The sequence below is a fragment of the Telopea speciosissima genome, chromosome 11 (genome assembly GCF_018873765.1).
Source record: "Telopea speciosissima isolate NSW1024214 ecotype Mountain lineage chromosome 11, Tspe_v1, whole genome shotgun sequence".
Classification (NCBI taxonomy): Eukaryota; Viridiplantae; Streptophyta; class Magnoliopsida; order Proteales; family Proteaceae; genus Telopea; species Telopea speciosissima.
In genome coordinates this window covers 47,622,337-47,650,268 of record NC_057926.1, presented here as the reverse complement: position 1 = coordinate 47,650,268, position 27,932 = coordinate 47,622,337, and the positions used below count along the sequence as shown (strand labels likewise).

The following is a 27,932-nucleotide window of genomic DNA, read 5'->3' as shown; positions in this document are numbered from 1 at the left end:
TAGTGGTGTAAGCTTTTCTCATTTGGTGGGAGTGTAATCTAATATTTTTTGGTTGCCTGCTTTTTTTATTAATAATTAGACTACATTCAAAGGCTCGATTTGATCCAGGACTTGAGGTTTGAGACTGCGACAACTAAAATTAAGGTGTCTCCTGATGGAGAATATTTTATTGCATCAGGTACTGAAAAGCCTCCAATGCTTATTTCTATATTTGGCAGGTTGATTTTGTGTTGAGAAACATTTGATGGTTAGTTATTTGGTAGGTTCATGCTAATCTCTATTATTTACAATTAGGTATTTATCCACCACAAGTTAAAGTATATGAGCTACGAGAACTATCGCTGAAGTTTGAACGACACTTGGTTTCTGAAATAATAGATTTTCAGGTAATCTTTTCTTGACTGTTTGTTTGTCCTTTTCGATAATTTATGTAATGAATGAATTCTGCATGCAATATATATTGATTAGTTTTAACAAAAAGGATCTTAGGTCACCTTTATTCATCATTACCCCCTTATCCCTACTAAATGGGGTTGGCTACATGAATCCTTACCCTTGAATCAGCTCTACTTGAGGTCATACTTGATACAAGGCCTAAGTTATGCATGTCTTTCCTCAGCACATCCTTACCCTCGAATCTGCTCTAGTCGAGGTCATACTTGATGCAAGGCCTAAGCTATGCATGTCTTTCCTCACCACTTTTCCCGGAGTCATTTTAGGTCTGCCCTTGACTCTTTTAGCTCCTTCTATCTAAATCAAATCACTTCTTTGTATTGGAGCTTCTAAAGGCCTCTGTTGAACATGACCATGCCACCTCAAACGACTTGTTGTAGCTTGTCATGTATCAGAGCTACTCCCAATTCAGCTCTAATTTGATCATTCCTTACTTTACCCTTCCTAGTTTTATCACACATCCATTTCAACTTCCTCATCTCACCTATATCGAATTTATCTATATGATGCTTCTTAATTGCATCCTGATCTCACCAATTTGGCTTCATGCCAGGTAGATCCGCGACTAAAGCTATCTAGTTATTGAGGAGGCTCATGGAAAGATATAGAGATAGCAAGAAGGACCTCCATATGGTCTTTATTGACCTGGAAAAGGCTTATGATTGAGTCCCTAGAGACTTAATCCATCAAGTTCTAGGGGAAAAAGGGTATCGAGTAAATATATGGATATAATAAAGGATATGCATGAGGACGTTGTAACTAGTGTGAGATTTGTGGGAGGTCAGGGTAAGGAATTCACAATTACGATTGGGCTCCATCAGGGATTAGCCTTAAGCCTTTATCTTTTTGCGCTTATCATGGAGGACCTGACCAAGAGCATTCAAGACGAGGTCCCGTAGTGTATGCTCTTCGCCAATGATATCGTTTTGGTGGATGAGACAAAAGCAGGGATTAACTCTAAGATAGAGCTATGGAGATCAACCCTAGAAACAAGGGGTTTTAAGATTAGTAGAACGAAGACGGAGTATTTGATGTGTAATTTTAGTCACACTATGATGGATACTGACATGGTGCGAATTGAGGAAAGAGAGATACCACAAAAGTGACTGTTTTAGATATTTTGGGTCAATCATAAATAAGGAAGCTGACATAGAAGATGATGTCTCATAGAGAATTAAAGTGGGATGGTTGAAGTGGAGAGGTGCGTCTGGAGTGCTATGTGATCGACGTATTCCTTTAAAGCTTAAAGGAAAGTTCTACAGGACCGTTGTTCGCCCGGCTATGATGTATGTGGCAGAATGTTGGGCGGTTAAAAAGTGTCATATTGAGAAACTTTGTGTGGCAGAGATGAGGATGTTAAGATGGATGCGTAGAAAAACAAGGAAGGATAAAGTAAGGAATGATCGTATCAGAGCTGACTTGGGAGTTGCTTCGATCAATGACAAGCTCCAAGAGAGTCGTCTGAGGTGGTGCAATCATACGGACATGTGGTGTCTTGATGGGTAATGCAGTCTTCCAGTGCACTATTACTCGTCTTCATTTAGTAAGATGCAGAAATAAACTTCCCATTTCTTTTTAATGTCCTCATCCCTTATTAATATTTTACCATCTTCACTTTTAATATATTTAACATGATTGAGATCTCTTCTCTTCCTTTCTTTCACTTTAGCTACCTTATAGATAGCCTTATTCCATATTCATACCCTTCAAACCCTGGACATGTCAGCAGCTTACGACAACAACAACAACAAACTCAGCCTTATCCCAACTTAATGGGGTCAGCTACATGGATTCAAACAGACAAAGTAGGGAAACTATGGTCTAAACAAAAGGAAAATGAGATGAAAAAATAGAAAAATGGATAAAATGAGATGAAAAAAGAAAAAGGAAAACAACAAAGGAAGATGGAAAATGAAAGAAAAATGAGAGGTGAAAGATTAAAGTAAGAGGAAAGAGGCACAGCCCAGCCAGTCAGGAGAATCTTAGTTAGATGGGGTCTTCAACGTGTCAGCAGCCTAATTAGCCTTAAATTCTGAATTGGGATTAATGGTTTCTCTGTTGTATTAATTTCACCCTTAGCATTTCCACTATTCAATTTTATCTTGGCACAAAGGCCTAGTGTTGTCTTGAAGATATCTCCTTTGTTTACGTGTATGAAATGTTTATTGCGTCATCGATTTCAAATATTTTAAGTTGGAATTGTAACCTTATTTTTTGCCCTTCTAATATAATATATCTTTTTTCAAGAGGGTAACATCTTGTCATTTCACGTGTACTCGAAAAGTGTGTAACACAATGACGGCTTTTGAGAATGAAATATTGATAAGTCGCTCTCAAGTTATTTTGAAAACCTTTTTGGTTTTTTGTACCCTTGACTTGAAGAACTTTTGGAGACTCGCAACTTAAAGAATTTAAAAACCAAGACTCGCAACTTAAAAAACTTAAAATCCCTTTTTTACCCTTGGAATCAAAAGAAAATTACATTTTCTCAATTTACTACTTTGGTTACAGCAAGATGCACCCCTTAAGTTAAAATGTCTCTGGAATCTAATATTGAACGGAAACAATAGCCAATGGGATGTTTACTTCTTACTTTTTCTTTCATATTTTTTTTGGGGGAGGGTGTCATTCTCCATTTTTAGGTCATAATCTATTTATTTGTTTGCTGGAGATGTTCGCTTATTACTTGTTCTGGTGTTAGTTCAGAGCTAATATCCTTGTGACACACTGTTTTTCTGCTCAAATAGGTGTTGGCAGATGATTATTCCAAGATTGCATTTCTATGTGCCGATCGCTCTGTTTGCCTACATGCAAAATATGGAAGTCACTATAGCTTACGGATTCCAAGGTTTTTCATCTTTCTTTGGGAGGGTAAATAATGATATTACTGCTCTAGTGCTCTTCTATGAGGAGTTATATTATCTGCTATAACTTTTCTATCTCTTCTTTCTTCTCTAGTAGCCAAAGATGTTTGTATGCTAATTATTGTTCAAGTCTTCAGGTTTATAGTGTTCGCTTTGTTACATGTGTTAATATTGTATCATAAAGTTGTCATTTTTTGCTGTGGATGAGGAAGCATTATGAAAAGAACTAATGGCTGCTGGCCTTGAGTTCCTGCTCAACTCAACTCAGCCTTATCCTAATTAGATGGGGTTGGTTACATGGATCCTTTTTGTCCAATCAGATATATTCAAAGCCATACTTGTTATTAGTCCTAAGCTATGCATGTGTTTCCTGACAACGGATCGTAGAGTCATTTTAGGCACACCACTGTCCTCTTTTAGCTCCTTCAATTTGAATCAAATCACCTCTCCTTGCTGGAGCATTCAAAGGTCTCTGTTGCTAACTTGCACATGTCTATGTCACATAGCTCCTCCTAAACTAGCTTTAGTTTTTTCGTTTTTTATTTTATCTTTTCTAGTTTTACCACTACTTGGGTTTTTGTGGTTCTCTTCTTCCAAACAAAGGGAAGGGTAAGGGTCAACTTCGGTGGATCCCTCTTGTTCCTGTTAGTATTAGTAATAAACAAATCAAATGAAAGTAATGACAGTGGTTCATCCACTCAAACCTAATCGAGGGATGGGGGCTTACTCCCTTGACTTCTCTATCTATTCCTATTTCCTCCTCTGCCCAGCCTGGCCATGGAGATTGGGGTAAGCAGGGATTGGTTCTTCAGTGGGAAATAGATGGATAGATAGACTCCGGCAGAATTAACTCACTAGTTTGGCTGGGCCCTGAAGAAGCGGATAGGATGGTTGAGATATATAATGTAGAAGTGGGAAGCAGGAAAACGGAACTATTCTTCCCTCTAGTTGGCTCTGCTTGACTTGTAGGACTTGGCGATTATATATGATGTATCATTATAGTGCTTATTTATGGTGTATTTGCTTCAAAATACTAGTTTGCATGTAGCCAAATGATGCAGTTTCGATCAGCTCTGACGGATTTGATTGGCCACGAGTAATTGTCTTATGATTAGAATGGAAGAGATCCTGATCTAACGGCTAGATGGGGCTAGATTTGATCTCAGATCTCAGTCAGAAATAATAAAAGAATATTCCAGATTTGAAGTCAGATTTAATGGATGATGATGACAGCATAATATCTCAGATTTAGAAAGAAAATAACTAGAGATATGAGATCGACTTAATCGATGGGAGAGAAAATAGGAATGGTCATGAGCAAGGGTGAGAGTAATAAGAGAATAAGAAAATAGCTTTCAAATGGAGAAAAGTTGGGAGAGAAGATAGGGATAGAGATTAAGATGCGATGGGAGTGTTAAGAGATAAGATTTTCCAAAAAAAAAAAAGGATCTAGGAGAGAAAGGACGATGAGAGAAAAAACAGGAAACTAACTATTCTGTTAAACCAGAAAGTAGTTAAGAAGGGAGAAATAAAGTGAGAGGAGAAAAGAAATAGGAAGGAAGAGAGAAGAAATCAGAATCTGAGGTTGTGGGGGGAGGGAGAAGAGAGCTCCAACTCACTTTTCAGTTTTCAAACTAAATAATTCTTAAATTCATTCTATTCCATCATAAATCATGGGGGTGGTGCATATTTATAGGCCAAAAAAGAAAAATACAGACTCCACTAATGACTCTTGTTTCCTAAATCGACTTATCCCGAAATTGGAAACTATAGTATATTCTTAATAAATAAAACAACTAACTTATAGCCCAACACTTACCAAAGCAGTAAAACCACCAAAAAACCTAAATCGATATCTACCACTAGGCCCCACAGTAAGACTGCTATTAATTTAAATATTATCCTATGCTATTGAACTATATTATTACAGTACTCCATATTATAAAGTACAGATATGTGAACCAAATTGTAAGATGAAGCCATCTCAAAGTGTTGAGGTCACGCTCCTGTATTACTTATGTTTATCCATGCATGTCTTTAGTGGATTTTGCATCTTTTAGCATCTCTATGATAGGTCTCCGAGACGTCTTCTTAAGCCTGCTTTCTGATGCACTAACCGATATGAATACTAAACACCTTGGTTATCCTGTTCATGAAAACTATTTTCATTGTACTTTTTTGATCTGCGACTGGAACATGAACTTATTCATTTAATATTACTGATTTATTCTTATTTTACTTTGTGATATTCTGGCCTTGCATCTATCTGTTTTTTGTTTAATATGCATCTTTTGGACAGGATGGGAAGGGATATAGCTTATGACTGCTGGTCCTGTGACTTGCTCTGTGCTGCTTCTTCTCCAGATTTGTACAGAATTAATTTGGAACAGGTTCTACTTATAAATTCCCCCGCCCTCTTTGGTTGCTATTACCTGCCTCATTGTATAGTTGAGCAGTCATTGGTTATTAAATTCTATTTGCTTTTGCTTCAATGTAGTATATGCACTTAGAGTAGTTAATGCTCACCCTTACCCACCCAAACCTGCCAGAAACTGCTACAATCCATGAGGGATAAAACGTTTCCTGGTTGGCCTGCCTAAAGAGATTTTGTCTGGTTGGCCACAATAATATCTGCCATGTGGCGTGTCGGGTGAGGGCCAAATTTTGTGAAAAGGTAGACCCAAGATTCCCCGTTTTCATGTCAAGTTTCATCCCAATTGGAATTAGCCAAGCGGCAAAATAAAGCTTTGAAAATTCAGGGGACTACCAAGAAGGCATGTATCATGACATGGACTATGTAGAGGCTGCATGCTAATAACTTGGGGGGGGGGGACCTGTATGATTGAATTTGGATCTGAAATTTGACAGCCAATCAAATCTTGCCCTATCTATACGACGGTCGGAATTGTCACAGAATCCTGCGATGTGGCAGCATTGGGTGGAGCGTCAAGACAGAGTTGTCCATATTGGGCCATGTAAAGGTCATTTGACCAATTAGTAAATGTGTCATTTATTGGTTAGGCCAACTGGGCCAATTAAATGGGCTTGGCTTGGGCATGGGCACTGAACCCAACAGGCTGGCATATCCTTTGAATTCCAACTTGAACCTGTTTAAACCTTCCTGAGTGTGGTTAACATGTTATTATCATAATTAAAATGATATACTATTTGATTTTATTTTACACAGGCTTGTAGAACTACTCAAATATTAATGGACTGGGCTGGGTCATGCCTACTGTAAACGTTCAATAATTGACTGGGCAAAGGCCAGGCATGTAGGCTGAAATACACAAATTCAACCTGCTCAATTGCCATCCCTTAGAAGCCCTCAGTCCTTGGAAGGAATGTTAGCTTAAATTGGAATCAATTGATGAGATAGTGTAATTATTCTCCATGTTTTCTGAGTTGGTTGATTTTGCAAGCACATCCCCACCACTTTTATCTCCAAAACTCTAGGGTACTCCTTATTCCATTTCTAAAAAAAGGGTGTACCCAGTGCACAAGGCTTCTGCCACTATGGGGTCTGAGGAGGGTCATAATGAACATAGCCTTACCCCTGGCTTTCACAGAGAGGCTATTTCCAGACTCGAATCCGTGACCACCTGGCCAACTCCTTAATCCATTTCTATTTAGCCTTACATACATAAACTCAACCTGCTTTTCCATCTGTAGAAGCCCACAGAAGTTGAAGTTATGTTGGCTTAAATTGGAGTCAATTGATGAGTTTTTAACCGCTCCCCACATTATCTATGTTACCAAAATTGATGGATTTTCCATGGTTTGCTTCCCACCTGTTTATCCCCAAAACTGCAAGGTACTCATTCCATTCTATTTCAATGTGTTATGGATGCATTGTGATATCTTTCACAAAGAGCAGTATATGATGGTATAAAATGGTTTTTCAGTTGACAATGTTTCAGCTTGCTGACTACTCCATTTCATTTGTTAAATCTCCCATACTATTCATATGCCTGTGATGTTATTGACTGTCTTGCTGCGTTGGAAATTCGGAATTGGGATTAAATATGGAAAAAGCTAGTTGTTTGCACTTGGGGACATTGTGATGCAGATTCATCACCAAATAGGGTTTGTTTGGTTAGGAATAAGTCTAGGGTTGGGTTATATATATGTTGGGCCTTTGATCCCATGAGTTTTCTCTGTTGTAGGCCACTTTTATTGGTCTAAATTATGGATAATTAGGTTGCATACGGGATTCCTTCCTTAGTTTTATTTTTATGTAATTAGCGGTCATCTGATAACTTAAGTGATCATGTGACTTGGTTAAGTGGTCATGTGACTATTTAAGTTGGGCTGGATTAGGACTCTATAAGTCCAGCCATGTTTTGAATCTATTTCCTTTATTATTTCACTTTTCTAGTCAGTTTAGGTTACCTAATAGGTTAAGGATTGGGTTAAGCCTTTCCTTTTTAGTATAGGAGTCTATTTTTGAATATTTTATATAAGGTTGTAAGGAGGAGGGGCAAGTATTGAACACGAATTTTGATATTAATGAAAACTTTTTGCTACTCTTTTCTTCTTCTCCATTAAAGATTTTGTCTTGTGTTTGATCAAGGCTGGGGTGGGATCGCTGTTTGATCTGATTGACACCTTGTGGTGGGAAGCCTAGGTGGTTCGTTGGTGGGATTGGTGTTTGATCCAATTGACACTTTGCAGTGTGAAGCCTGGGTGGTTCTTTGAAGATCTCCTTCAAGTTCAAGATCAAGATTCAAGATTTATTCAAGATCCTCTAACCAACTGAGCTGCCCTTGGAACAACAGTAAGTTTGAATCATCCCATCAATACTCATTCTTCTCCTAATCACCCCAAAACCCTAATTTTCCCACCCATCTCCCAAAATTCTTAACAAACCATTCAGCTAACAACACCTTCACATAATTGGATCGAGTATTCTCCAGCCCAATTGGAATACTCGAACCAAGCTGTTTTCCCATTACCCCATTCAAACCACAACATCCCACCTATTTCATTCTTCACAGACCAATCCAACTATTAGAAGCACACCATACCTGAATCGAATTTTATTCCCTACACTAGGAATAATCGATCCAAACCCTAGCCCCAAATTCCCATCCTAAACCCTAGATCCCCCTATTTTCCTCTTTTCCAAAACCCGAAACCCCTAAACCTAAGTTGTTGCCCATTCAAATTCACACACTTCCATCCATCAAAACATCTCAGGACCTTCACTGATAAGACTCCCCTACCTTGACTTGACATAACCCTAACATCAACCCTAAACTTAACCAAACCATAACCTTAATTTCACCAGAAACCCTATTTTGACCTAACCGATTTACTTGTTCATAACAGATCCTGGTTTACTGGCTCCTAGTTGGTCCCCTGCCAATCTAGGACTACATTCCATACATAATTGGATGCTTTTCTAGTGGGTGGACCTGGACAATACAGCCAACCTTGGCTGGGTAGACCATTTCCCATGACATGGCAGCATGGTAGGGGCTCAATTTTGTGGACAGTTATCCTACATCACTTTCTATCCATGTGTAAGTTTTAATTTAAATGAAATTTGCAATATATCAGAGTAAAGCTTTGGGAAATCATTGAAAAATCAAAGCTCCTCTCTTCTCGAGAATCCATACATCCCTTATTAGTGTATGGACAGCCATCTCTCGAGCACAGGTTTAGGTTCGGCCTCAATGGGAAAATGGAGCACCTAACAACGCTTCTTCACAGAAAATTTTGTAAATGTTGGACTGTTGATAGTACAAGGTAAGGAATACAGTTATTGGTATCTTATATGATTGAGTTTGACCATGGGGTTTGACATGAGGCCAAATCTGGAGAGTCACCTATCTATTCAATGCTGGGAAATGGTGAGATCATCACTGAACGTGGCAGAGAAATTAGTATTGATCCACCCAGCAAGCATGCTTACATGGTCCGCTAGGAAGACCTTTCACGTTCTATTTTGGTTGCATGGGCTATGAGCCTTGATAATTAGAATTAGTTGTAGAAGGGTTTGTGGCAGATGTACCATGTTATTGCCTGGAAGGAACTTTGCTCCTTTAAAGAGTGTAAAGGGCTTGGTTTCCAACTTTTGAAGTTTTATGAATGAAGTACACTCAGGAAGTAGTTTTACAGATTAAGATGAAGAACTAGATAGTTTATGGAGAAGGTTAATCCTAACCAAGCATAGTTATCAAGGCGTTGCCTAGGTGACGCTTAGGCGTCCAAGCTCCTTGGTCCCCTTGGGCACCTTGCCGCCTTGTTGGTGTCGGCTTGCTTTTTGGACCCCCTCCAATGCCATGGTCGCCTTGCCACCTTGATAACTATGTAACAAAGTGTAGAACCAGAAATTTCAGATGTTACGGCTGAATATTTGAAATGGTGAAACTATGAAATCTTGGGACTTACTGGGAGGAGCATTCATGAATTGCTTTTCTGGCCTTCTATGCAGTTCCGTTCAGTAAGGATAACATAAGCTGTTTTTTTGTGGATGATAAAGGTGTCCCCCTTTAGAAGAATTTCAAATGATTATATAGTGGAAGATATGGTGGTTTTTCTTGCAAGCTGAGTGAGTCTGCAATCTATGCTAATAAGCTGCCCCTGTAGTTTGTTCCTTTTATATGGCACTTTCACTTAGGATTTCTCTTTTCCAAGTTTAAGTTATTTGGATCCCACAGTTCTGCTGGGGATCTGCATCTGTGAGGTTTTTGTATGTCAGCCAATAAAACTAAGAAGATTATGATGAATGGTGTGTTAAGTGCTTTACAAATCGTGATAGCTTGATTAAACCCCCAATCCCTTGCTACATGTTAGAGCATTTGAATGGATGATTATATGCTCATGAGCAAATTAGTGGTTATGAAAGTGAGGATGACACCTTTCTTTTGGGCTTCAATTTTGTTTGTGAAGAATGGGACGAGCTTTCATAGGTAGAAATTTTTGTTCAAGGTAATTTCTTTTATAAGTTTCTTTTGTTCTCTTTCCTTTCTCCGTCTTTCCTTTATTGATGTGCAGTAGATAAAGCAGAGTGAATATTTCATCATATTTTGGACCAGTTTTTCATTGGATGAATGAGGTGCAGTTAATGCATATCATTACAATTAAAGTAGTCATCTTGGAGGGTAGCAAAAGACCGGCAGTGCTTTATTGAGCAAATTGTTGAATGTTGACCAATCAAGAAACAACATTTGACATAGAATGAGTATGACATGAGGATGTTGTGATTGATAAGTGGGAGGATTGGTAATCATAGAATCAAAATCGAATTAATTTGTGGGAATTTTAGCGGTAGCACTGATAAGAACTGAGATGGTTCGTGCATTTGCATTGGGTACAAATAATGACATAAATGAGTAGAGATGTGCAGGGTTTTAAGTATTGGTAAGTATCGTATCGTTCCGGACAATACATATCGTTATCGGTGGGTATTGATACGATACATATTTTTCAAAAAAATTTCTATCAACCGATACGGATCGATACAGTCTGATAAGGGGACTGATACAATCGGATACGGTCTTGTACACTTGATATGCCTCCTTTAAACCTACAAAACAGAAACTGTGAGTGAGATACAAAACTGAGAGCAACCCAAGGCCTTGGATACTTGTTTTTCTCTTCGATATGAATTGGAGGAATCATCTAACATAAAAAACACCATTTCAACAAGTTTTGGGGATTTACAATGCTCAAATCACGGATTGAAACAGATGTGAACAAAAAAGTGGTAAATAAATATTAGTTAAAAACGACTCAGATCTTTGCATCAAGCTGATATATATTTACATATTGCATAATAAGGTGTTCTATGCTTAAATTCTGTAATTTATATGTATCATAAGCACATCCAAGCATTTCTTGACCAATTCCACGTGTATCTCTGTCATATCTTGGGTCTCTCCGATATGATACGATATGATACAATATGTATTTTAAGATCACCCCTCCGGATACGATACCCGATTCCAATACTTAAATCCTTGGTGATATGGTGATTTGAGGACTTCCAAACAACAAGAGGAAGGCCTGAAAGGACTTGTATTGAAGTAATAAGAAAGGCCTTGTGATCTTTGAATTTAATGGTATGTGGTCCTAAACAGAGTTGAACATCTGTGTGTTAACCAAAAGTAGTTGGGATGATGCTTTATTGAGTTGATTATCTTTATTAACTTGTTCACTGGGAGAAAATCATCTCACCTTCTCCTTTTAGTTCACCTGAAAGTTGTATGACTCATCTCTTGTATCTGCTCTAACTTTTTGTTTCACAGACAATATGAATCATCAATGCATTGCACTCTCCGATTTCCTGTGATTTATTATGTTTAAAACATCCAGACACCTGTGTGATGACATTTTCATCCTTATTTCTTTATACCTTGTACCTGTATTGTTTTCCAAATGTTAGATCTTTACATTGAATGTCTTCAGCTACTTTACATGCACTTTGCGTAATATGTGCTGAGAATGTCTTTTTGATGCGCAGGGTCGTTTCTTGTCATCGCTCACCACCCAATCTCCAGCAATAAATGTTGTTTCTCGGAGGTGGTTGCATAATCTTATAACTGTTGTAATTTAAATTTCAAAATGACCAATGGCTTCTTCTTGCTGAAGTAATACACCTTTGTGTACTAATGCTGGGGTGTGCTTTTCAAAATCCTGATATAGTTTTTTTCCCTATTCAGCAAGCTTCATGGCCTAATTGCTTGTGGTGGTGAGGATGGCGCAGTTGAATGCTTTGACACAAGGACAAAATCTTCAGTTGGCAGAATTAATGCTGTTACGCCTGCTGGTGACATTGATCAGGTAGGGTACCTGTATCTCAAGGGGGTTTTTTAGGATATTTCTGTTGTACAGGCATTGTAATAGTTTTTGAGAAGTCCCATCGTCCCTGTCCATTGCATTGGGAAAAGCGTTTTTCTCCCTCTCTTCCCATTTCTTTTTCTTCCTCCTTTTATGCACTTCCCTGAAAGAGAATATGCGGATTGGTCATCTAAATCTGCTAATCCAATGCAAGACAATCATAAAACTGCTAATTACTGTAATGAGTTTCCCGTTCCTCACTTTGGACAACTGGTCATTCCAACTAATCCCATCTTGATTATCCTGTTAAGCTCTCAATGTATTCTCATTAATTTATGTCTTTGGTCCTGGAAAGCGTAATAATTTTGTTTGATTCTAGGAGGTTACTGCTTTAGAGTTTGATAATGATGGGGGTTTTCTCATGGCTGTCGGAAGTAGTGCTGGAAAGGTATGATGACACATCATCTCTAAAATTTGGATCTCTTCTGACTTTTGGACTCTGTATTCTTTGTATTAAACTTCATAATAGTGTTCATAGACCATTTTAGACAATTATGGTTGGTACTGTAGTGGTTGTTTTGTCTTGTCATCATATGTTAAGGATTTAATTGGTGTATATTCAAAACATCTTATCATCATCTAGTTTCGTCATATATAGCCAGCCACCAAATAACAAGATCTTGCCAAGCGCTAGATAGATATCTGTCCGTATGACAAGAGGACCTCACACCCATCTCATTGGTCAAAATTCCAGCACAAAACACAATAGGCTAGTAATTACAAGGTAAATTTGAAGTTTCATAGAATTACAAGAATGTGTTTCATATTGTGGCATGTTTGTAATTTTTATCACTTTGGATTCACTTTTGAGGCATCTCAAGTACTTGGACTGAAATTTGACCAGTGAGATGGGTCTTGTGTACGGTACACCCTATCACAGAGGCCACCAATTTATGTCATTTAGCAAGGAATTTGATATCTTGCCGGTCTATATTACACCATGGTCTAAATGACACCAGACACGCCAATTTACTATCATTGTTATGGTGGTGGTTGTTGCTGCTCTTCTTTAAACATGAATAGTTGAGAGTTGAGATGCCTGAATGGCATGGATGATGTATCTCAATTATAGTTGTCAAGGCGTCGCCTAGGCGCCTTTCTCTCACTTTGTTTGCTGGTGTTGCCTTGGTCGCCTAGGTGATGCCTTGTCACCTTGTTGGTGTCGCCTTTGTTTGTTACCCGCTTGATCGCCTTGGTTCGCCTAGGTGCCTTGACAACTATGATCTCAAGTTAAGCTTATTGATATATAATTTATCCAATCAACTTCGGTAGCTTTCATTGATCGTGGTAAGTATTTGATTGGCTAAAATGAAATACTTTGCTTGATTTATTGCTAGCAAATGATTATAATTTACATCCCTTTTCATTATGTGTCAATCATAGTTGCCAAGGTGTTGCATAGGCACTGCCTAGGCGACAAGGTGGTTCTTGAGCACCTAGGCAACCTGTTGTCATCTTGCTTAAGGTGCCCATACAGAAAATAAGGAGAAAGTAAAGGAAAAATGAGGAAAAGGGGAAGAAATGGGGAGAAAACACGGATTTGAACAGAGTTCTGCACAGCTGCACAGCCAACTAGGCGACCTGTTGTCATCTTGCTTAATGTGCCCATACAGATAATAAGGAGAAAGTAAAGGAAAAATGAGGAAAAGGGGAAGAAATGGGGAGAAAACACGGATTTGAACAGAGTTCTGCACAGGTGCACAGGTGCACAGCTGCACATCCACTCAAAATCTCAAGGAAGAGGAAACCAAAGAGGACGAGGTCGATGTTTTAGGTCTGAGTGGTTCAAGGCCATCATCAGAACCTGAGTTGGAACAACAATTGGAATCAAGGTCGGAACAATCGAGGAGCCGGAAATGTATTATTTATCTCTTTGTATACTAATGATAAGAAAAATGGGGTGAAAAAGCAGTAGCCTGCCACTGCCACCACTGTCCACAGAGTCCCCCCCTCCCCCCGGGTAAAATTAAAAGTTTAAAACTAATAGGACTTCAGTGTTCTACATAAAACTCCCCTTTATACAACACTACTTAATTGCCCGGCCACTGCCTAGGCACCAAGGTAATAAGGCACCTGGCCACCATCTAGGGCTTGCCTGGCTGCCATGATAAGTGATAACCACCGTCAATGGTATAAAGTGAGCTGCTATAGCAAGCACTGGAAACCTCAGAATATAGTACTTCTAAATGGTTGTACACATACAACCTAGGAGTGTAAAGGTGATGTTCCAGGCATGTATAAAGTATGTTATGGTCTTATAAGGAGTTGTAGACCCCTATTGGCAGTAGTTGTGTTTCACCTATCTCATGATAGGGGGAGTCTTAGTTTAGTTTAGGTAGGATTGCTATGCTGTTTAGTTTTTTTTTTGGGTGAATTGCTATGCTGTTTAGTTTATTTCCTATTTGGTGTAATTTTCCTTATTTGTTTATGATTCCTTATTCAGTTGGAATTGCCTTTAGTTGTTTATAAATAAAGATTATTGACCACTGATAGAACACACACTACCAATCGCTGGTTCAGTTTCTCCCATCTTTTTCTCTCTGTATTGTCTCTTCTTCTTTCTCTTGTTCTTCCCTTGTCCAATCTATTGCTGGTTGGTTGTTAATTCTTTATCAACCTGGTCTTGAACCTGACTGGTGTAGAACACTGCCTTGCTGATGCACACATAGACCATGTCGGATGTTTTTGCCATAACTTCCAATACCAATGTTGGATTGATATAAAACTTGAACTGATGGAAAGATGACTCACAGGACTTTCTTTTTCATGTTTTGAGCTTCCACATAAACAAATTAAAGGATAGCTCAAAATCCCCATGAAGTTTCTGCTGCTGCAACACTCCAAGCTCTCCAGCACAACCAAACACAAAACATTACAATGTGTTGCCAACAATGAAAACTCATTATCATGCCCAACAGTCTTTCTTTCCTACTCCACATGCCCAACAGGGACCATAATAATTGTTGTAATATGGGTACAACGGTAGAATTGTCTTGTAAGGGTATTTTGGTCTTGTATTTATTCTAGACTGTTCTACTCCATATTATAAATAAAGCTGGCCTGTATACCAATAGACTCAAGTCATATTCACCAAATTAGCATGGTGTCAGAGCAGAAGATCTGAAACCTTAATCGCAGACCCTCTCTCTCGCTTTCTCGATTTCAGCGCCTCCACCAACCAAAACCGAGACTCTTTCTCTTCTTGGTTTGCATCTCCCACCACCGTCAGCCTTCTTCCTACTCTCGCTGGTTCCTCCCTAGTTCACCGAGAGCCTTTCTCTCACCTTGAAGATGCCTCTCAAGATCTAGATCTATATGGGACTTTTTTCCCATGATCTGAGAGGTTTCTCAGTTTTTCACAGGCTTTTTCCTGTGCTTTTATTTTTCGATCTACAGGGCCAACCCTGTATATCGACTTTCTAGGGCCAATCCCTGCTTTTCCTTCATCAAAGCTGCTCATCGATTTTCAGGGCCAACCCTATTATCAATTTCCCAGGAAAAAAAAAACCCTGATTATCGATTTCTTGCTCCAGGACACTCCCTGCTTTTGATGCTACACAGGGCCACCCCTGCTTGTTGATTCCACTCAGGGCCAACCCTGCTTTACTGTTTCTTCACAGGGACCAATCCCTACTTCATCGATTCTACAGGGCTCAAAACCCTAAAATCGATTTTTTAGGTTTCCACACCTGATCAATTTTCTACAGGGACTGATCCCAGGCTGCTGGGGTTTTTTGTTCTTTTTTTGGTTGTCACCATGCCAGATACCTTTGCTATCTCTACTGCATCTACTGTGATGGAAGGACCAACTCAGAGAAATTTTCCTTCCTTCCCTATGTGTTCTATCAAACTTGGCGGCACAAATTTTCTGATGTGGTCACGTTTGTGCTGCTTATCTATCAAATCCCGTGGTTATTATGGGTACCTTACAGGAGATATAAAGAGGCCTGCTACTGCAGGTACGGCTGTTGATAGATGTGTGTGTGAAAATTCCCTAGTTATGGCTTTCCTAGTCAACTCTATGCTGGAAATGTATTTGAATGAGGTGCGCAGGTTTGGCTCTGAAGGCGTAGGATAAGGGTTTTGGAGTTCATGTGGTTTTTGGCCAAGGCGGTCCCTCCTAGGGAGGATCGGCCCCCTGATCTTCCACCTCGGCTTGGAGTGGGCCTTAGTGGGGCATCTACGTTTGCTGCTGTGGTCTCCAAATCGATGTCGCTGCCACCTGTCTCGGTCGAGATTAAAAAATCAACATCGTTTTATGGAAGCCCTGCTGTATTCTTCTTTCTTGGAGGAGGAATTGAATCGTTTGGAGTTGGCGTTTGCGACTTCGCTGGTTGCCAAGTGCAGCTATGGGAAGCCCTCCCTGTTCGTTATTAAGGAAACGATTCGCAAGGTGCTTCATCTGCAAGGAGATTTTATGGTTTCGACTCTCGACCCTAGCCATGTGCTGCTTCGTTTCGCTGCTCATGATGATTTTGTAAGAGTCTGGATGAAGGAACAGTTGCAGATTCAGGGATTTCGATTCCGTTTTATGAAGTGGACTGCGGAATTTGTTTCAGGTTGGGAATCTCCATTAGCGCCAGAGTGGATCTCGCTGCCGGGGCTGCCAGTAAATTTGTACTAGGGAAACTTTTTGAAATCGATTGCAGGGTCTATTGGCAAGGTGTTGAGGGTGGATGGAGCCACGGCGAACTGCACACGCACGGTGGCAGCCTCTGTGTGTGTGGAATTGGACCTGCGAGACTCTCTACCTGAGAAGGTCTGGGTTGGGTGTGGTGCGAATGGCTTCTTCCAATCAGTGGTGTATGAGAGGCTCCCCTCATATTGCTCTGCGTGCTCGAAAATTGGCCATGTTAAAGATGTTTGCCGAAAAGTGTTGAGGCAGAGACCGGCAGGGGTGCGAGTTGAGGTTCCTGCGGTGGGTCTTAACACGGCAGAGGCGACATTTGTTTTGGAGAAGGAAGGAAGGACTGGAGAAGGGGTTTTTATTCCTCGAGGCGAGGGTACCTCGTCTGGTTTGGGTCGTGAGGTCAGGGAGCCTATTGCCCAGGGGACTGTGGGGTTACCTTGGCGGGGTAGGGGCCGTTGGAAGCTGATGAGGCAGCAGACTAGGGAGGAGCAGGCGGAGGGCTGCACTGCTTTGGCGTGTCCAGCGGCGCCTAGCGCTGGAGTTGTTGTCGAGACAGAAGAGATGATCACCCCTCGCGTTGCAGAGGAAGGGGAGCTCCCTGGAATAACAATTGAAGCCGAAAGGGCTCAGCCTCTTGAAGCCGAAAGGGACCAGACAGTGGTGTTGGAGTTCCCAAAGGAGTCTTGTAACTCGGTGGGAGCAGGGAATAGACATTTGTCGTCTTCTCTTTGCGAGGGCACTGAGCCTTTTTTTGAAGGGGGCGTGGCTCCAGCAGGGTCGAGGGATGATGAGTAGGCGCCAACTTCAGGGCAGGAGGGGGCAAACCGTGAGGCATTGTTGGACAGTCTGAGGGCCTTTAAGGCCACCCTTCCGGGTAGGGTGAGCAGATTGGTTGAGAGGCTGCCTGAGATACTGGAGGGTGATTCACTTGGCCAGGAGAGGCCTCCAGGGGTAGAGCCTGTGTCTGCCCCAGTGGGCCATGGTGCAAGGAGGCGTTTGCAGTAGCGACCTGTTTGTTTGAATGCAGCCTTGGTGTACAAGAGGAAGAAGATCAGGAAGGCCAAGACGGGGAGGAGAGCTCTTAATGGGCCCAGAGGCGTGTAACGAGATCAATAAGGTCGGCAATTGTCTCCCTTAACTCTGTTCAATGAGTTGCATCTTTTGGAATGCGCACGGGGTTGGAAACAAGCCCACTTGTAGGCGTTTGAAAGCACTGGTAAGCTTGCATAAGGTTGAGATGGTGGCAATTGCTGAGCCAAAAGCTCAAGTTGCCAAGTCACGTCTAGTGAGGAGGCGGATAGGAATGGATGCAGTATATACTTCGGACAGGTTATGGATTTTTTGGAGATCAACACTTCAGGTTAGGGTAGTTGAGGAGCATGGGCAGCACATCACGGTTGAATGTGGAGGGGGTGGGGCAGGCTCCTATGTCCTTACCTTTGTTCATGGGTTATGTTCGAGGGTGGAGAGAAGGGAGCTGTGGGAGAGATTGGAAGCCTTTTCTCTTTCGGTTTCCTTACCTTAGGCGGTTGGGGGGGACTTCAATGCGATTGCTTCTTCTTTAGAGAAGGTGGGCAGCAGGCCAGTGTGCTCCTTGTCTATGGAGGAATTTGGTAGATTCTGTAATAGAGCAGCACTTATTGATGCGGGATACAGTGGTAGTAAGTTCACCTGGTCCAATAACCAAGCTGGTGCTAGTAGGGTCATGGCTAGGTTGGACAGGTTTCTGGTGAATGCGGCTTGGGCGAATTCGTTTAGCAGGTATTCAGTGACAGATTACAGCAGGACCTGCTCGGATCATGCTCCGCTTGGCCTCTCTTTTGGGGTGGTTGGCCCTGGCACCGGGGCTGGTTTTAAATTTCAGCAGATGTGGCTCAGACATCCAGGTTTCCAAGACTTTGTCAAGGGTCAGTGGGAAGAGCCAGTGGTGGCTTCACCTCTGGGGATTTTGTGCTTGAAGCTCAAGAGACTTCGTATAGCCCTGCGCGGTTGGAATAAGGAGGTGTTTGGAAACATACATCAACGAGTTAGGGATGCTGAGGATGCGGTTCTCAGGACAGAAATGGAGTTTGACTTGAGGGCTGATGACACCTCTAGAGATTTGCTTGGGGCTGCCAAGACAGAGCTGCAGGAGGTTTTATTGTAGGAGGAGATATTTTGGAGGCAGAAGTCTAGGATCACTTGGCTTCAGGAGGGGGATCGGAACACGAAGTTCTTTCATGCCACGGTCAATGTCAAGAGGAGGTTGACAAGGGTGCAAAGGATAAAAGGGTCGGACAGAGAGTGGATTTCGGGTGTGGAGGGTGTCCAGGAGGAGGCAGTGTGCCATTTCTCAGAGATCTTTACTGCTCAGGGCAGTGTGGTGGACGAGGATTTGAGTTCTTTGCTCCCCTCGCTGGTCCCGGATGCTGATAATGCTATGCTGTTGGAGACCCCCTTAGTGGAGGAGGTGAAAGACGCGGTCTTTGCTTTATCCTGTGACAGTGCGCTAGGCCCAGACGGCTTCACGGGGTATTTTTTTACTTCATTTTGGGAGGTTGTGGGTATTGATGTGTGGGCTGCGGTCAAGGAGTTTTTTGAAGGAGGGGACTTGCCTAGAAGCTTTACTTTTGCCAACTTGGTCTTGGTGCCGAAGAAAGACAATCCGGAGGTGATGGCGGATTTGAGGCCCATCAGTTTGTGCAACTTTTCTTATAAGATTATTGCGAAGCTCATTACTACCAGGCTAGCAAAGGTCCTGCCTCTATTGGTGGCGGAGGAGCAGGGGGCGTTCGTCCAGGGAAGGTGTATTCATGACAACATTGCCATTGTGCAGGACATGTTTCAGGAGCTAAACAGGAGAGCTAGGGGCGGTAATGTGATTCTCAAACTAGACATGGCTAAGGCGTATGACCGGCTGGAGTGGAGTTTTCTTTGGGAGGTCCTTACAAAGTTTGGGTTTGATGGCAGCTGGATTGCTCTGATCAAGAAGACAGTAGAGAATTGCTGGTTCTCTGTTGTTCTTGGAGGCAAACAGTCTGGGTTTTTCAAGTCTTCCACAGGTGTGCGACAGGGGGATCCACTTTCGCAGGCCCTGTTTATACTGGCAGAGGAGGTGTTGAGTAGAGGTTTGAAGGGGCTGTTCACTGAGGGGCATGCTTCGTATTTTAGACTCCCCAGAGGGTGCCCTGGGATTTCCCATAGTCTATTTGCAGATGACACCATAATCTTCACCAGGGGTTTGAAAAGCGCGTTAAAGCAGATCATGGGTTTTCTTAGCAGGTACGAAGGATCCTCGGGGTAGCTGGTCAACAAACAGAAGAGTTGTTTTGTGGTTGGGTCCAGGGCTACGTAGTCGCAAACCAGAATGGTAGCTTCGATCTCGGGGTTTTCGCAGAGGACGCTGCCTATTACCTATCTAGGGGCTCCTCTCTTCTGTGGAAAAATTAACTTCTTTGATAAGCTGGTGGACAGGATCAGTAGCAGGGTGGCAGGGTGGAAAGGGAAGTTGCTTTCAGCAGGGGGCCGGCTCACCCTCTTAAAACATGTCCTCTCCTCTATGCCTATTCATGTCTTGGCCACAATGGATCCTCCGAAGGCTGTGTTGCGGAAAATATATGGCATATTTGCCGACTTTCTTTGGGGAAGCACGGAGTGGGGAAGGCGGAGGCACTGAGTCAGCTGGCAAAAGGTGTGCAGGCCATCGGAGGAGGGAGGACTTGGAGTGAGGTTATTGGAGGATGTGGGGTTGGCGTTGAGGCTCAAGGGCATTTGGAGGGTCTTGACTGACCGCTCTCTCTGGAGTGAGTTTTTTAGGGCCAAGTTCTTTAAAGGCCTTCATATATCCCTGATGGTTCCGACAGGGGTTAGGTCTAGGTCATGGAGGAATGCCTTGGCCTACAAAGGGCTGTTGATGGACAGATCTCGCTGGCTTCTTGGGTCGGGGGAGATTTTCTTCTGGCTAGATAACTGGTCTGAGGCTGGTCCGTTGATTGATGCAGTTGATAATGGCCTCCAGGTTGATGTGGATCTACGCCTTAAAGACGCTTTGGAAGAGGATGGCTCTTGGAAACAGGACGTTCAGAACCACATCGATGACGCGACGATCAGGAATGACATTTCATCAGGAGATTTTTGCCTCTCTGCTAGGCAGGATGTTCTGGTGTGGACTCCTGCAAGTGATGGTGTCTTTTCGGTTAGATCAGCCTGGAATGAAATAAGAAGCGTGTTGCCTGCTGTCCCATATGCTAGCTGGGTCTGGAACCAATCCCTTTCGGTAAAGGTGGCTTTCTCCACGTGGCAACTGTTGAACGGGAAGATCCCAACCGATGATGCCTTAATGTCGGTAGGGATCCCGATGGCTTCCAAGTGTTTGTGCTGCGGAGAGCCTAGAATGGAGACATTGGACCACTGCTTGATTTCAGGCGGAACTGCAGCCAAGGTGTGGGCTTTTTTTTCTCGGCTGTTCGATATTGAGGTACTTCCAACCCAGGATGTTAGAAGCAAGATTACCCAGTGGCATGCATTGGCAAGCAGACGCTGCCTCAGTGCTTATATTACAGGGTTGTTGCCATCCTTGATTGTTTGGGAGCTTTGGAGGGAAAGAAATAACAGGAAACATAATGAACAAAGGCGCACAGCAGTCACGATTATGGCTCGCATTAAAGCCTGGGTAAAAGAGCTTCCTATGCCGGCGAAGGTGAGAAAGGGGGGGATTTGTTAGAGACAGATTAATCCTGCAATGTTTTGCGATTGAGGTAGCTCCAGCTAAAAGTCCGCGCCCCCTTCCAGTTTTCTGGCGCCCTCCCCCCCCATTCAGTTTAGCTGAATGTGGATGGGGTGTGCAGGGGCAACCCTGGAGAGGGGGGGGGGGAGGAGGAGTGATCAGAAATACGGGTGGAGTTGTCCTGGCAGCGTTCTCTAACTTCTACGGGTTGTGCACAAACTCTCAAGCTAAACTTAGAGCTTTGAGACATGGCCTTAGATTGTGCCAGGAGATGGGGTTCAAAGAGGTAGTAGTGAATTCAGATTCAGCCAACACAATTAATATGGTGCTCCTTCGGAGGTGCAGCCTTTGGAAAGGGTGGTATTGGTTCAATGAGGTTTTAGTGCTCATACAGGCTACTCAAGTGACAGTGGAGTTTGTGTTTAGAGAAAGTAACAGGGCTGCTGATTGGTTGGCCAAGCAAGCTTGTGAGACAGGGTCTATGGTCACGTTCCTGCAGGGTAATTTACCCACAGGAACCTTCCAAGAGATTATTAAGGAAGATAGGGAGGGCCTGCCGGTCCTTAGAGTCTAATGTTGTTTTGGTGGGTTTGGGGTAAGGTGGAATGTCCCCCCCTGTATTCATTATTCTTTGTTGATTTAATAAAGCTTTGGGGCTGGCCGGGGTCCCATTAAGTTCGGGTTGAAAAAAAAAAACTCTATGCAACCACAGATTGCTCGAGGCTACCTTCTACTTGATTTTGCTGCTAAGATATGGAAGGCTGCCCGTGACACTTATTCCTTGGTTGGGAATGATGCTCAAGTATTCGAACTCCGCAAGAAGGTTCATGAACTGAAGCAAAAGGAGTTGACTTTGTCACAATATTACTCTGAGTTACGTTCTTTGTGGCAGGAGTTGGATTTTTATGAGGAGTTTCATCCCACCACATGATGTCGCCAACTTCAAAAAGCGGGAAGACAAGATCATGGTGTATAACTTCTTGGCCTGGTTGAATATGATCAGCTCCGTGCTCATGTTCTGAGTTGTGACCCCTTCCCTACTCTGGAGCTGTCCTACTCTATGATTAAGCTTGAGGGCAGTTGCCGTATTACTATGTTACTAGTTACCACAGCCTATTTCAGCCCCTCCAGAGAGATCAGCTCTTATTTCCGGCTCTGAGCCCCGCATTGAAACCCCACGGTATGGCGGCTCCTCTACCAAGGCACTTGTGAAGTGCATCTAATGCGGTAAGGAGCGTCATACGATTCATACCAAGGAGTACTGTTGGAAACTCCATGGCCGTCCTATTGATGCTTCTGGTCGTGGTCGTGGTCGTGGTCATTCCAGCCAAGCCAACCATATTGAGGTATCTAACTATGCACAAATTGGCTCTTTTCTGTCATCAGCTGAGCTTCTTGCATTTCGGCGTCTTCTGACTAGGATAGAGCCTCTTCAACCTGCATTTGCTACTTCTGCCTCTGCCAAGGTTCTAAAACTCAGTTTCGATACTGGTTTCGACCAGCCAAAAATAGAGATATGGTCGAAACTGGTCGAAACCTGGGTTTTTTTTCTCAGCCAATTCGAGGAGGTGGTTTCGAGGCCCAGAAATGTTTTTTTTGCTCTGGTTTTTTCTATGCAGCCTATTTTTGACATTCTAAATACAATGCATGAACTATTTTCACAAAAAAAAAAAAAACAAAAACTCAAAATGGTATTTGTGGTTATTGACCCAAGTTTACTAGTGTACTCACAATGTACTAAGAATCATAGTTGTCTAGGACAGACACTTATTTATGCCAAATATCATTTGTCATTTACTTCAAATATTATTCATAAAGAAGCAAAACCCCCCCTATTTGAATCCAATAAAAATAGTTAAAAAATAAAATTCCAAAAGGATTAAAAGTCAACCCCCCCAGTTCAAGAACAAAAACTAGATTTTCGGTGGTAGGTGCAATGTTCAACTTTTAAATGTTGGGTTGTTCTCAAATCTAAATATTCCATTTCTTAAAATGGTAAAACATTGCTAAAAACCAAAAGTGCGGTAAAATATTCATTTGTTTTCTTGGCATTGAAGTTTCCGGTCCTCTAGTGGCATCTACCTGTCTCAGGGTTATGTGCTTGACCTTCTTTTTTAGATTGGTATGTTAGGATGCAAGCTAGAAGATTCTTATTGATGCTAATGATCATTTGGTTAACAAGGAAGGTGATCCCGTGGATAAGGGTCGATACCAGAGATTGGTCGGTCGACTGTTTTACCTTTCTCATAATCGATGGTGCATCAAGGGAGAGAAATAGGTGGTCAGTTGGGTGTTAAGAGAATGAACATTCTATCCTAAAAAATAGGATCTAGGGAAACATGGGGAAGAGAGAATTTATTTCCTAGAAATTAGGATCTGAAACTGAAAAGGGAGGATATCAACTAAAAGAGAAAAAAGAAAAATAGAAGGAGAAAAATTAAGGAGATGGAAGTTAGGGAGGAACCATTACTGTGGGGTTGAGAGGAGAGATGAGAAAAAATAACAAGAGAAAGTATGAAGAAAAGAAGTATAAACAGTGAGAGCGGGGAAGGAGAGTGAGAAGAAAGGGGAGAGAGTGAGAAAGAAGCTTCAGCCATCAAGAGAGAGAAAATCCCTTACCAAACCAAGGTGAGAGAGAGAAGCTTCAGCCATCAATGGCTACAACCTAATCTGTTCATTCCATTCCAAATTGTGGGGGGTTGATTACATTCCTTATTTATAGAAACTGAAATAAAATCTCCTAGATTGACTCAAGTACTAAGACTTTCCTAACTAGACAGCTAATTAGGACTTTTACTTTCCTAAACTAATTCAAAGGCTAACAACTTAGGATAAGATAAATCCCTATAACATGGGACTCACTAATAAAATAAGAATTTTCGTGGACCCCCGTAAAGCCCACTTTTGGGCTTTATATTTCAGCCCGTTACAACAGTAAAACCTAAAAACTATAGTCCAACCCAAACCTATACTAAAGCCTGGCCCAAATTTAAACCGACCTGCATTATTATTAGAGATAACAAACTGTTTTTTAATTTTGTCTTTGGAGTTTGTTTCATATACATGTTCAACCTTTTCTTCATCGTATTGCCGCCAAGCCCCCTGGCAGGTTGGTGCCCAAGTGTCCTAGAACGTGCCTGGTGCCTTGACTTGCCGTGGTGCTCTAACAACTGTGGATAATGAATCAGAAAGTTAGGAAAAGATTTTGCCTCACTTTGGTGTGCATTCTTTCTGATTTAGTTGAGTGAAATGGACACGTGTTCCATTTTTACGTTTCATGTTGTTTAATATCTGCTACTTAGAAAATTTGTTCTATCTTTCATTTTTCTTGATTCTGACCAGTAACATGCAGGTATTGATCTATGATTTGCGTTCTTCTTATCCTATTCGAGTTAAGGATCACATGTGAGTGTCACCTGTGTTTTTGTTTATTTTCCTGAATCTTTCATTTTTGCTTAACATAGAGATGTATTTCAGTTTGATGCTGACCTTTAGATGTCAATTCCTTGGCTTTACAGGTACGAAAGCCCCATATTGGATATTAAGTGGCATCGTACTCTTAATTCTGAACGGCCAAAGTTGATTACTACGGATAATCATATTGTTAGGATTTGGGACTCAGAGACGGTAATGAACTTGCATTGGATAAAATAATCTCATAGCTAGTTGCATCTTCTATCTATGTTACAGAAATTATTTGGAGACTATTTTTTTTTTAATAAATAAAGTGGAATAGGAGACCACCATCCATGTAGCCTACCCCCGGTAGCTGGGATAAAGTTTCATTGAACTGAGTAAATTTCTCCCATTTTGGTCAAGAACAGCAGGCAGGCTATCCGAGGTTATCTCGAGAATAGCAGCTTATTTAATCAATTTTCAGATTATTCTTTTAATTCTTGATGCAACCTAGGGTTCCAAAACGAATCGTTATCCCCTCCAATTTGCTGCCCCCTCCAATTCCTCACATGGGGCGGAAATGACCACCCTACCCCCTGCTCGAAAACACTGCCCAAGGTGGGGTCCACTCCTAACTATTAGAGGAATTGGAGGTGATAATTATTCTTCCTAAACCTTGATATACCATGGGCCCACTGAATTGACAAAAACCCAAATATAAAGGAGTAGTGGCAGTCTTGCAAATTTCAAAACAGATAAAGGAACCTTTTAAAGAGGTGAACAGGATTTGGGGATAAAAGAATAAAGAGTTTAAATGAAACGGGCTAAGCTGGAAGTTCAAATGACGAGCGACAAGAATAGAACAAAACTCAGAAAGCAAGGACTGGAAAGTAATTACAGACTTTTTAAGTCCTTGCTTGCAAATAAGGAAAACTAGCATCTTTTTCTTCATTCGATTTAAAAAAAAGGCGTACGCAGGGCACGAGGCTCCCACCACTGTGGGGTCTGGTGAGGGTCATAATGTACGCATCCTAACCCTTGCTTTCGCAAAGAGGCTGTTTCCAGACTCGAATCCTTGATCACTTGGTCACAATGGAGTAACCTTACCGTTGCACCAAGCCCACCCTCTTCTTCCTTCGATTAAACAGAACTCAAAGTAGAAGGAACAACAGTCTAGGGCTCAGTTAGGAAAAAAATCTATAGCTCTTAAACAAGAGCTTGGCTGAAGCTGAAACTCCAGTCCGTAAGATTCCTAGTGGGTCCCAACTATGGCTGAAATCTCATAGAAAAATACCTCATAGATGCTGGTGCAACAGGCCTGCAATAGGCTGCTGCAACAACAGAGAAGGGTGTTAAGTTGGGTATAAAACCAGAACTGTAGATAGGGTTTAATGCTTGTTGACTGCAGTAGATCACAACAAGATAATGATGGAGGAAGAGGATCTGATTTGACAAAGAATAAAGATGAGGAAGGGCTGCCAGCCAACAGACAAGCCATGACAGCAACTAGAAAAACAATTCTATTCATTCCAATTCAATCTTTAATGCGGACTCGATCTCGAACCAGGGAAAGAACAAGTGGGAGATCATTTGCAACATGATCAGTGCTTTAGGGACAAATGAAATCAATAACTGAATTCTTTTCTCTTTCTTTTTTTTACATTTGAAAGCAAAATAAAAGGATATGACTTGGTAATGTAGTTCTAGATAGGGTAAAGCCCTACTAGAAGCCAATTAAACCAGGACCAATAACAAGAAACAAAGGGCTGCTGGTTCTGCAGTTTCAGTAGGACAGAATTGCAGTTTTAGGTCAAATCTAGGGCTTAGGTTAGGATAATGGAAGGGGGGCTTAGGGGGGTATGGCTAGGCAGGTTTATAGGACAATAATAATGTAGGTATTATAGAGTTTTAAGTGTTTTGAAAATTCTGTAAAACTGGACAGCAAGATCTAGGGTTTAATGGAGTTAGGGTTTATGGGATTCAAACAAAACATAAAGAGGATCAATTGGGGGAAAGGATTAGAGGGTTAGAAGAAGAAATTGGGTGTCAAACTTACTGGAGATTCCACTGGCAGCAGCTTGAACAGATGTGAAGGATAGAACCACCTTCGAATTGAAGAAGATCCTCCCAGCCGTCACGGCGTAAGGAGTCAACCGGATTCCACCAGTCCCTTTCCACCTTGATAGAACCACAAGGATGCACACTCAACAGAGCAGGGCAGCAGCAAACAAAAAGCTTTTCATTAATCAAATTCGTGTTCAAGGCTTTGCCCCCTTACAACCTTATATAAAAGACTCAAAAATAGACTTTTACTCTAAAAAGGAAAGGCCTAACCCAATCCCTAACCTATTAGGTAACTTAAACTGACTAGGAAACTAAAATAGACTCAAAATAGAGTCCTAATGACTTAAAAACAACTTAAACTACTTAAAATAAAGAAGATTCCCTACTAGCCAATAGGATATAAGAACCTCTTAGCCAATAGGATCACTTCACTTAAATTAGACCAATTGAACCAATTGGATGCAACCAATTTAAACCGGTTCAATTAAAAACATAAAAATAGACTAAATATTGGGCTAATCCCGTATGCAACCTATGTACCCCTCTTTTAGGCCCATAAAAGTGGCCTATTACATAGAAAACCCGTGGGATCAAAGGCCCAACATACATATAACCCAACCCTAGACTTATTTCTAAAGAAATAAGCCCATTTCGGTGACGAATCTGCATCACTTGGGCATCCCACCTAAGCCTCGATCAGCATCACATTGATCATGCACAACATCTCACCTTGCAACTGCATCTCACGCAGCCTATATCGAATCTCACAAAGCAAAACAGCATAAAGCCATCTGATGTACTTTGGACCACCTGAAACAGCATGAACCAAGCCATAAGGTGGACCAGATTCTTGAAGATCGAGCACCCCCCCTTCAGTTGGACCAGCCAATGGAGACTGAGTGTGCCCAATTCGTGGGCTTGATTTAGCCCACGTGGGTCTAGTTAGCTAGTTAATTAGTTGCTTTAATTGACT

At 41.8% G+C, this 27,932-nt stretch overlaps 1 protein-coding gene across 2 annotated transcripts in view; it reads left to right on the top strand.

Annotated features, from left to right (window-relative positions):
• LOC122645996 (nucleolar protein 10) overlaps positions 1–27,932 on the top strand; it is a 37,984-nt gene that overhangs the window by 737 nt on the left and 9,315 nt on the right. For both annotated transcript variants that reach the window (XM_043839449.1, XM_043839448.1), the window contains exons 2-10: positions 80–178; positions 295–386; positions 3,201–3,301; positions 5,617–5,707; positions 11,788–11,846; positions 11,987–12,107; positions 12,484–12,552; positions 24,852–24,904; positions 25,018–25,126. In XM_043839449.1, the coding sequence (XP_043695384.1) occupies positions 80–178; positions 295–386; positions 3,201–3,301; positions 5,617–5,707; positions 11,788–11,846; positions 11,987–12,107; positions 12,484–12,552; positions 24,852–24,904; positions 25,018–25,126 (794 nt within the window). The remainder of the gene's footprint in view (positions 1–79; positions 179–294; positions 387–3,200; positions 3,302–5,616; positions 5,708–11,787; positions 11,847–11,986; positions 12,108–12,483; positions 12,553–24,851; positions 24,905–25,017; positions 25,127–27,932) is intronic.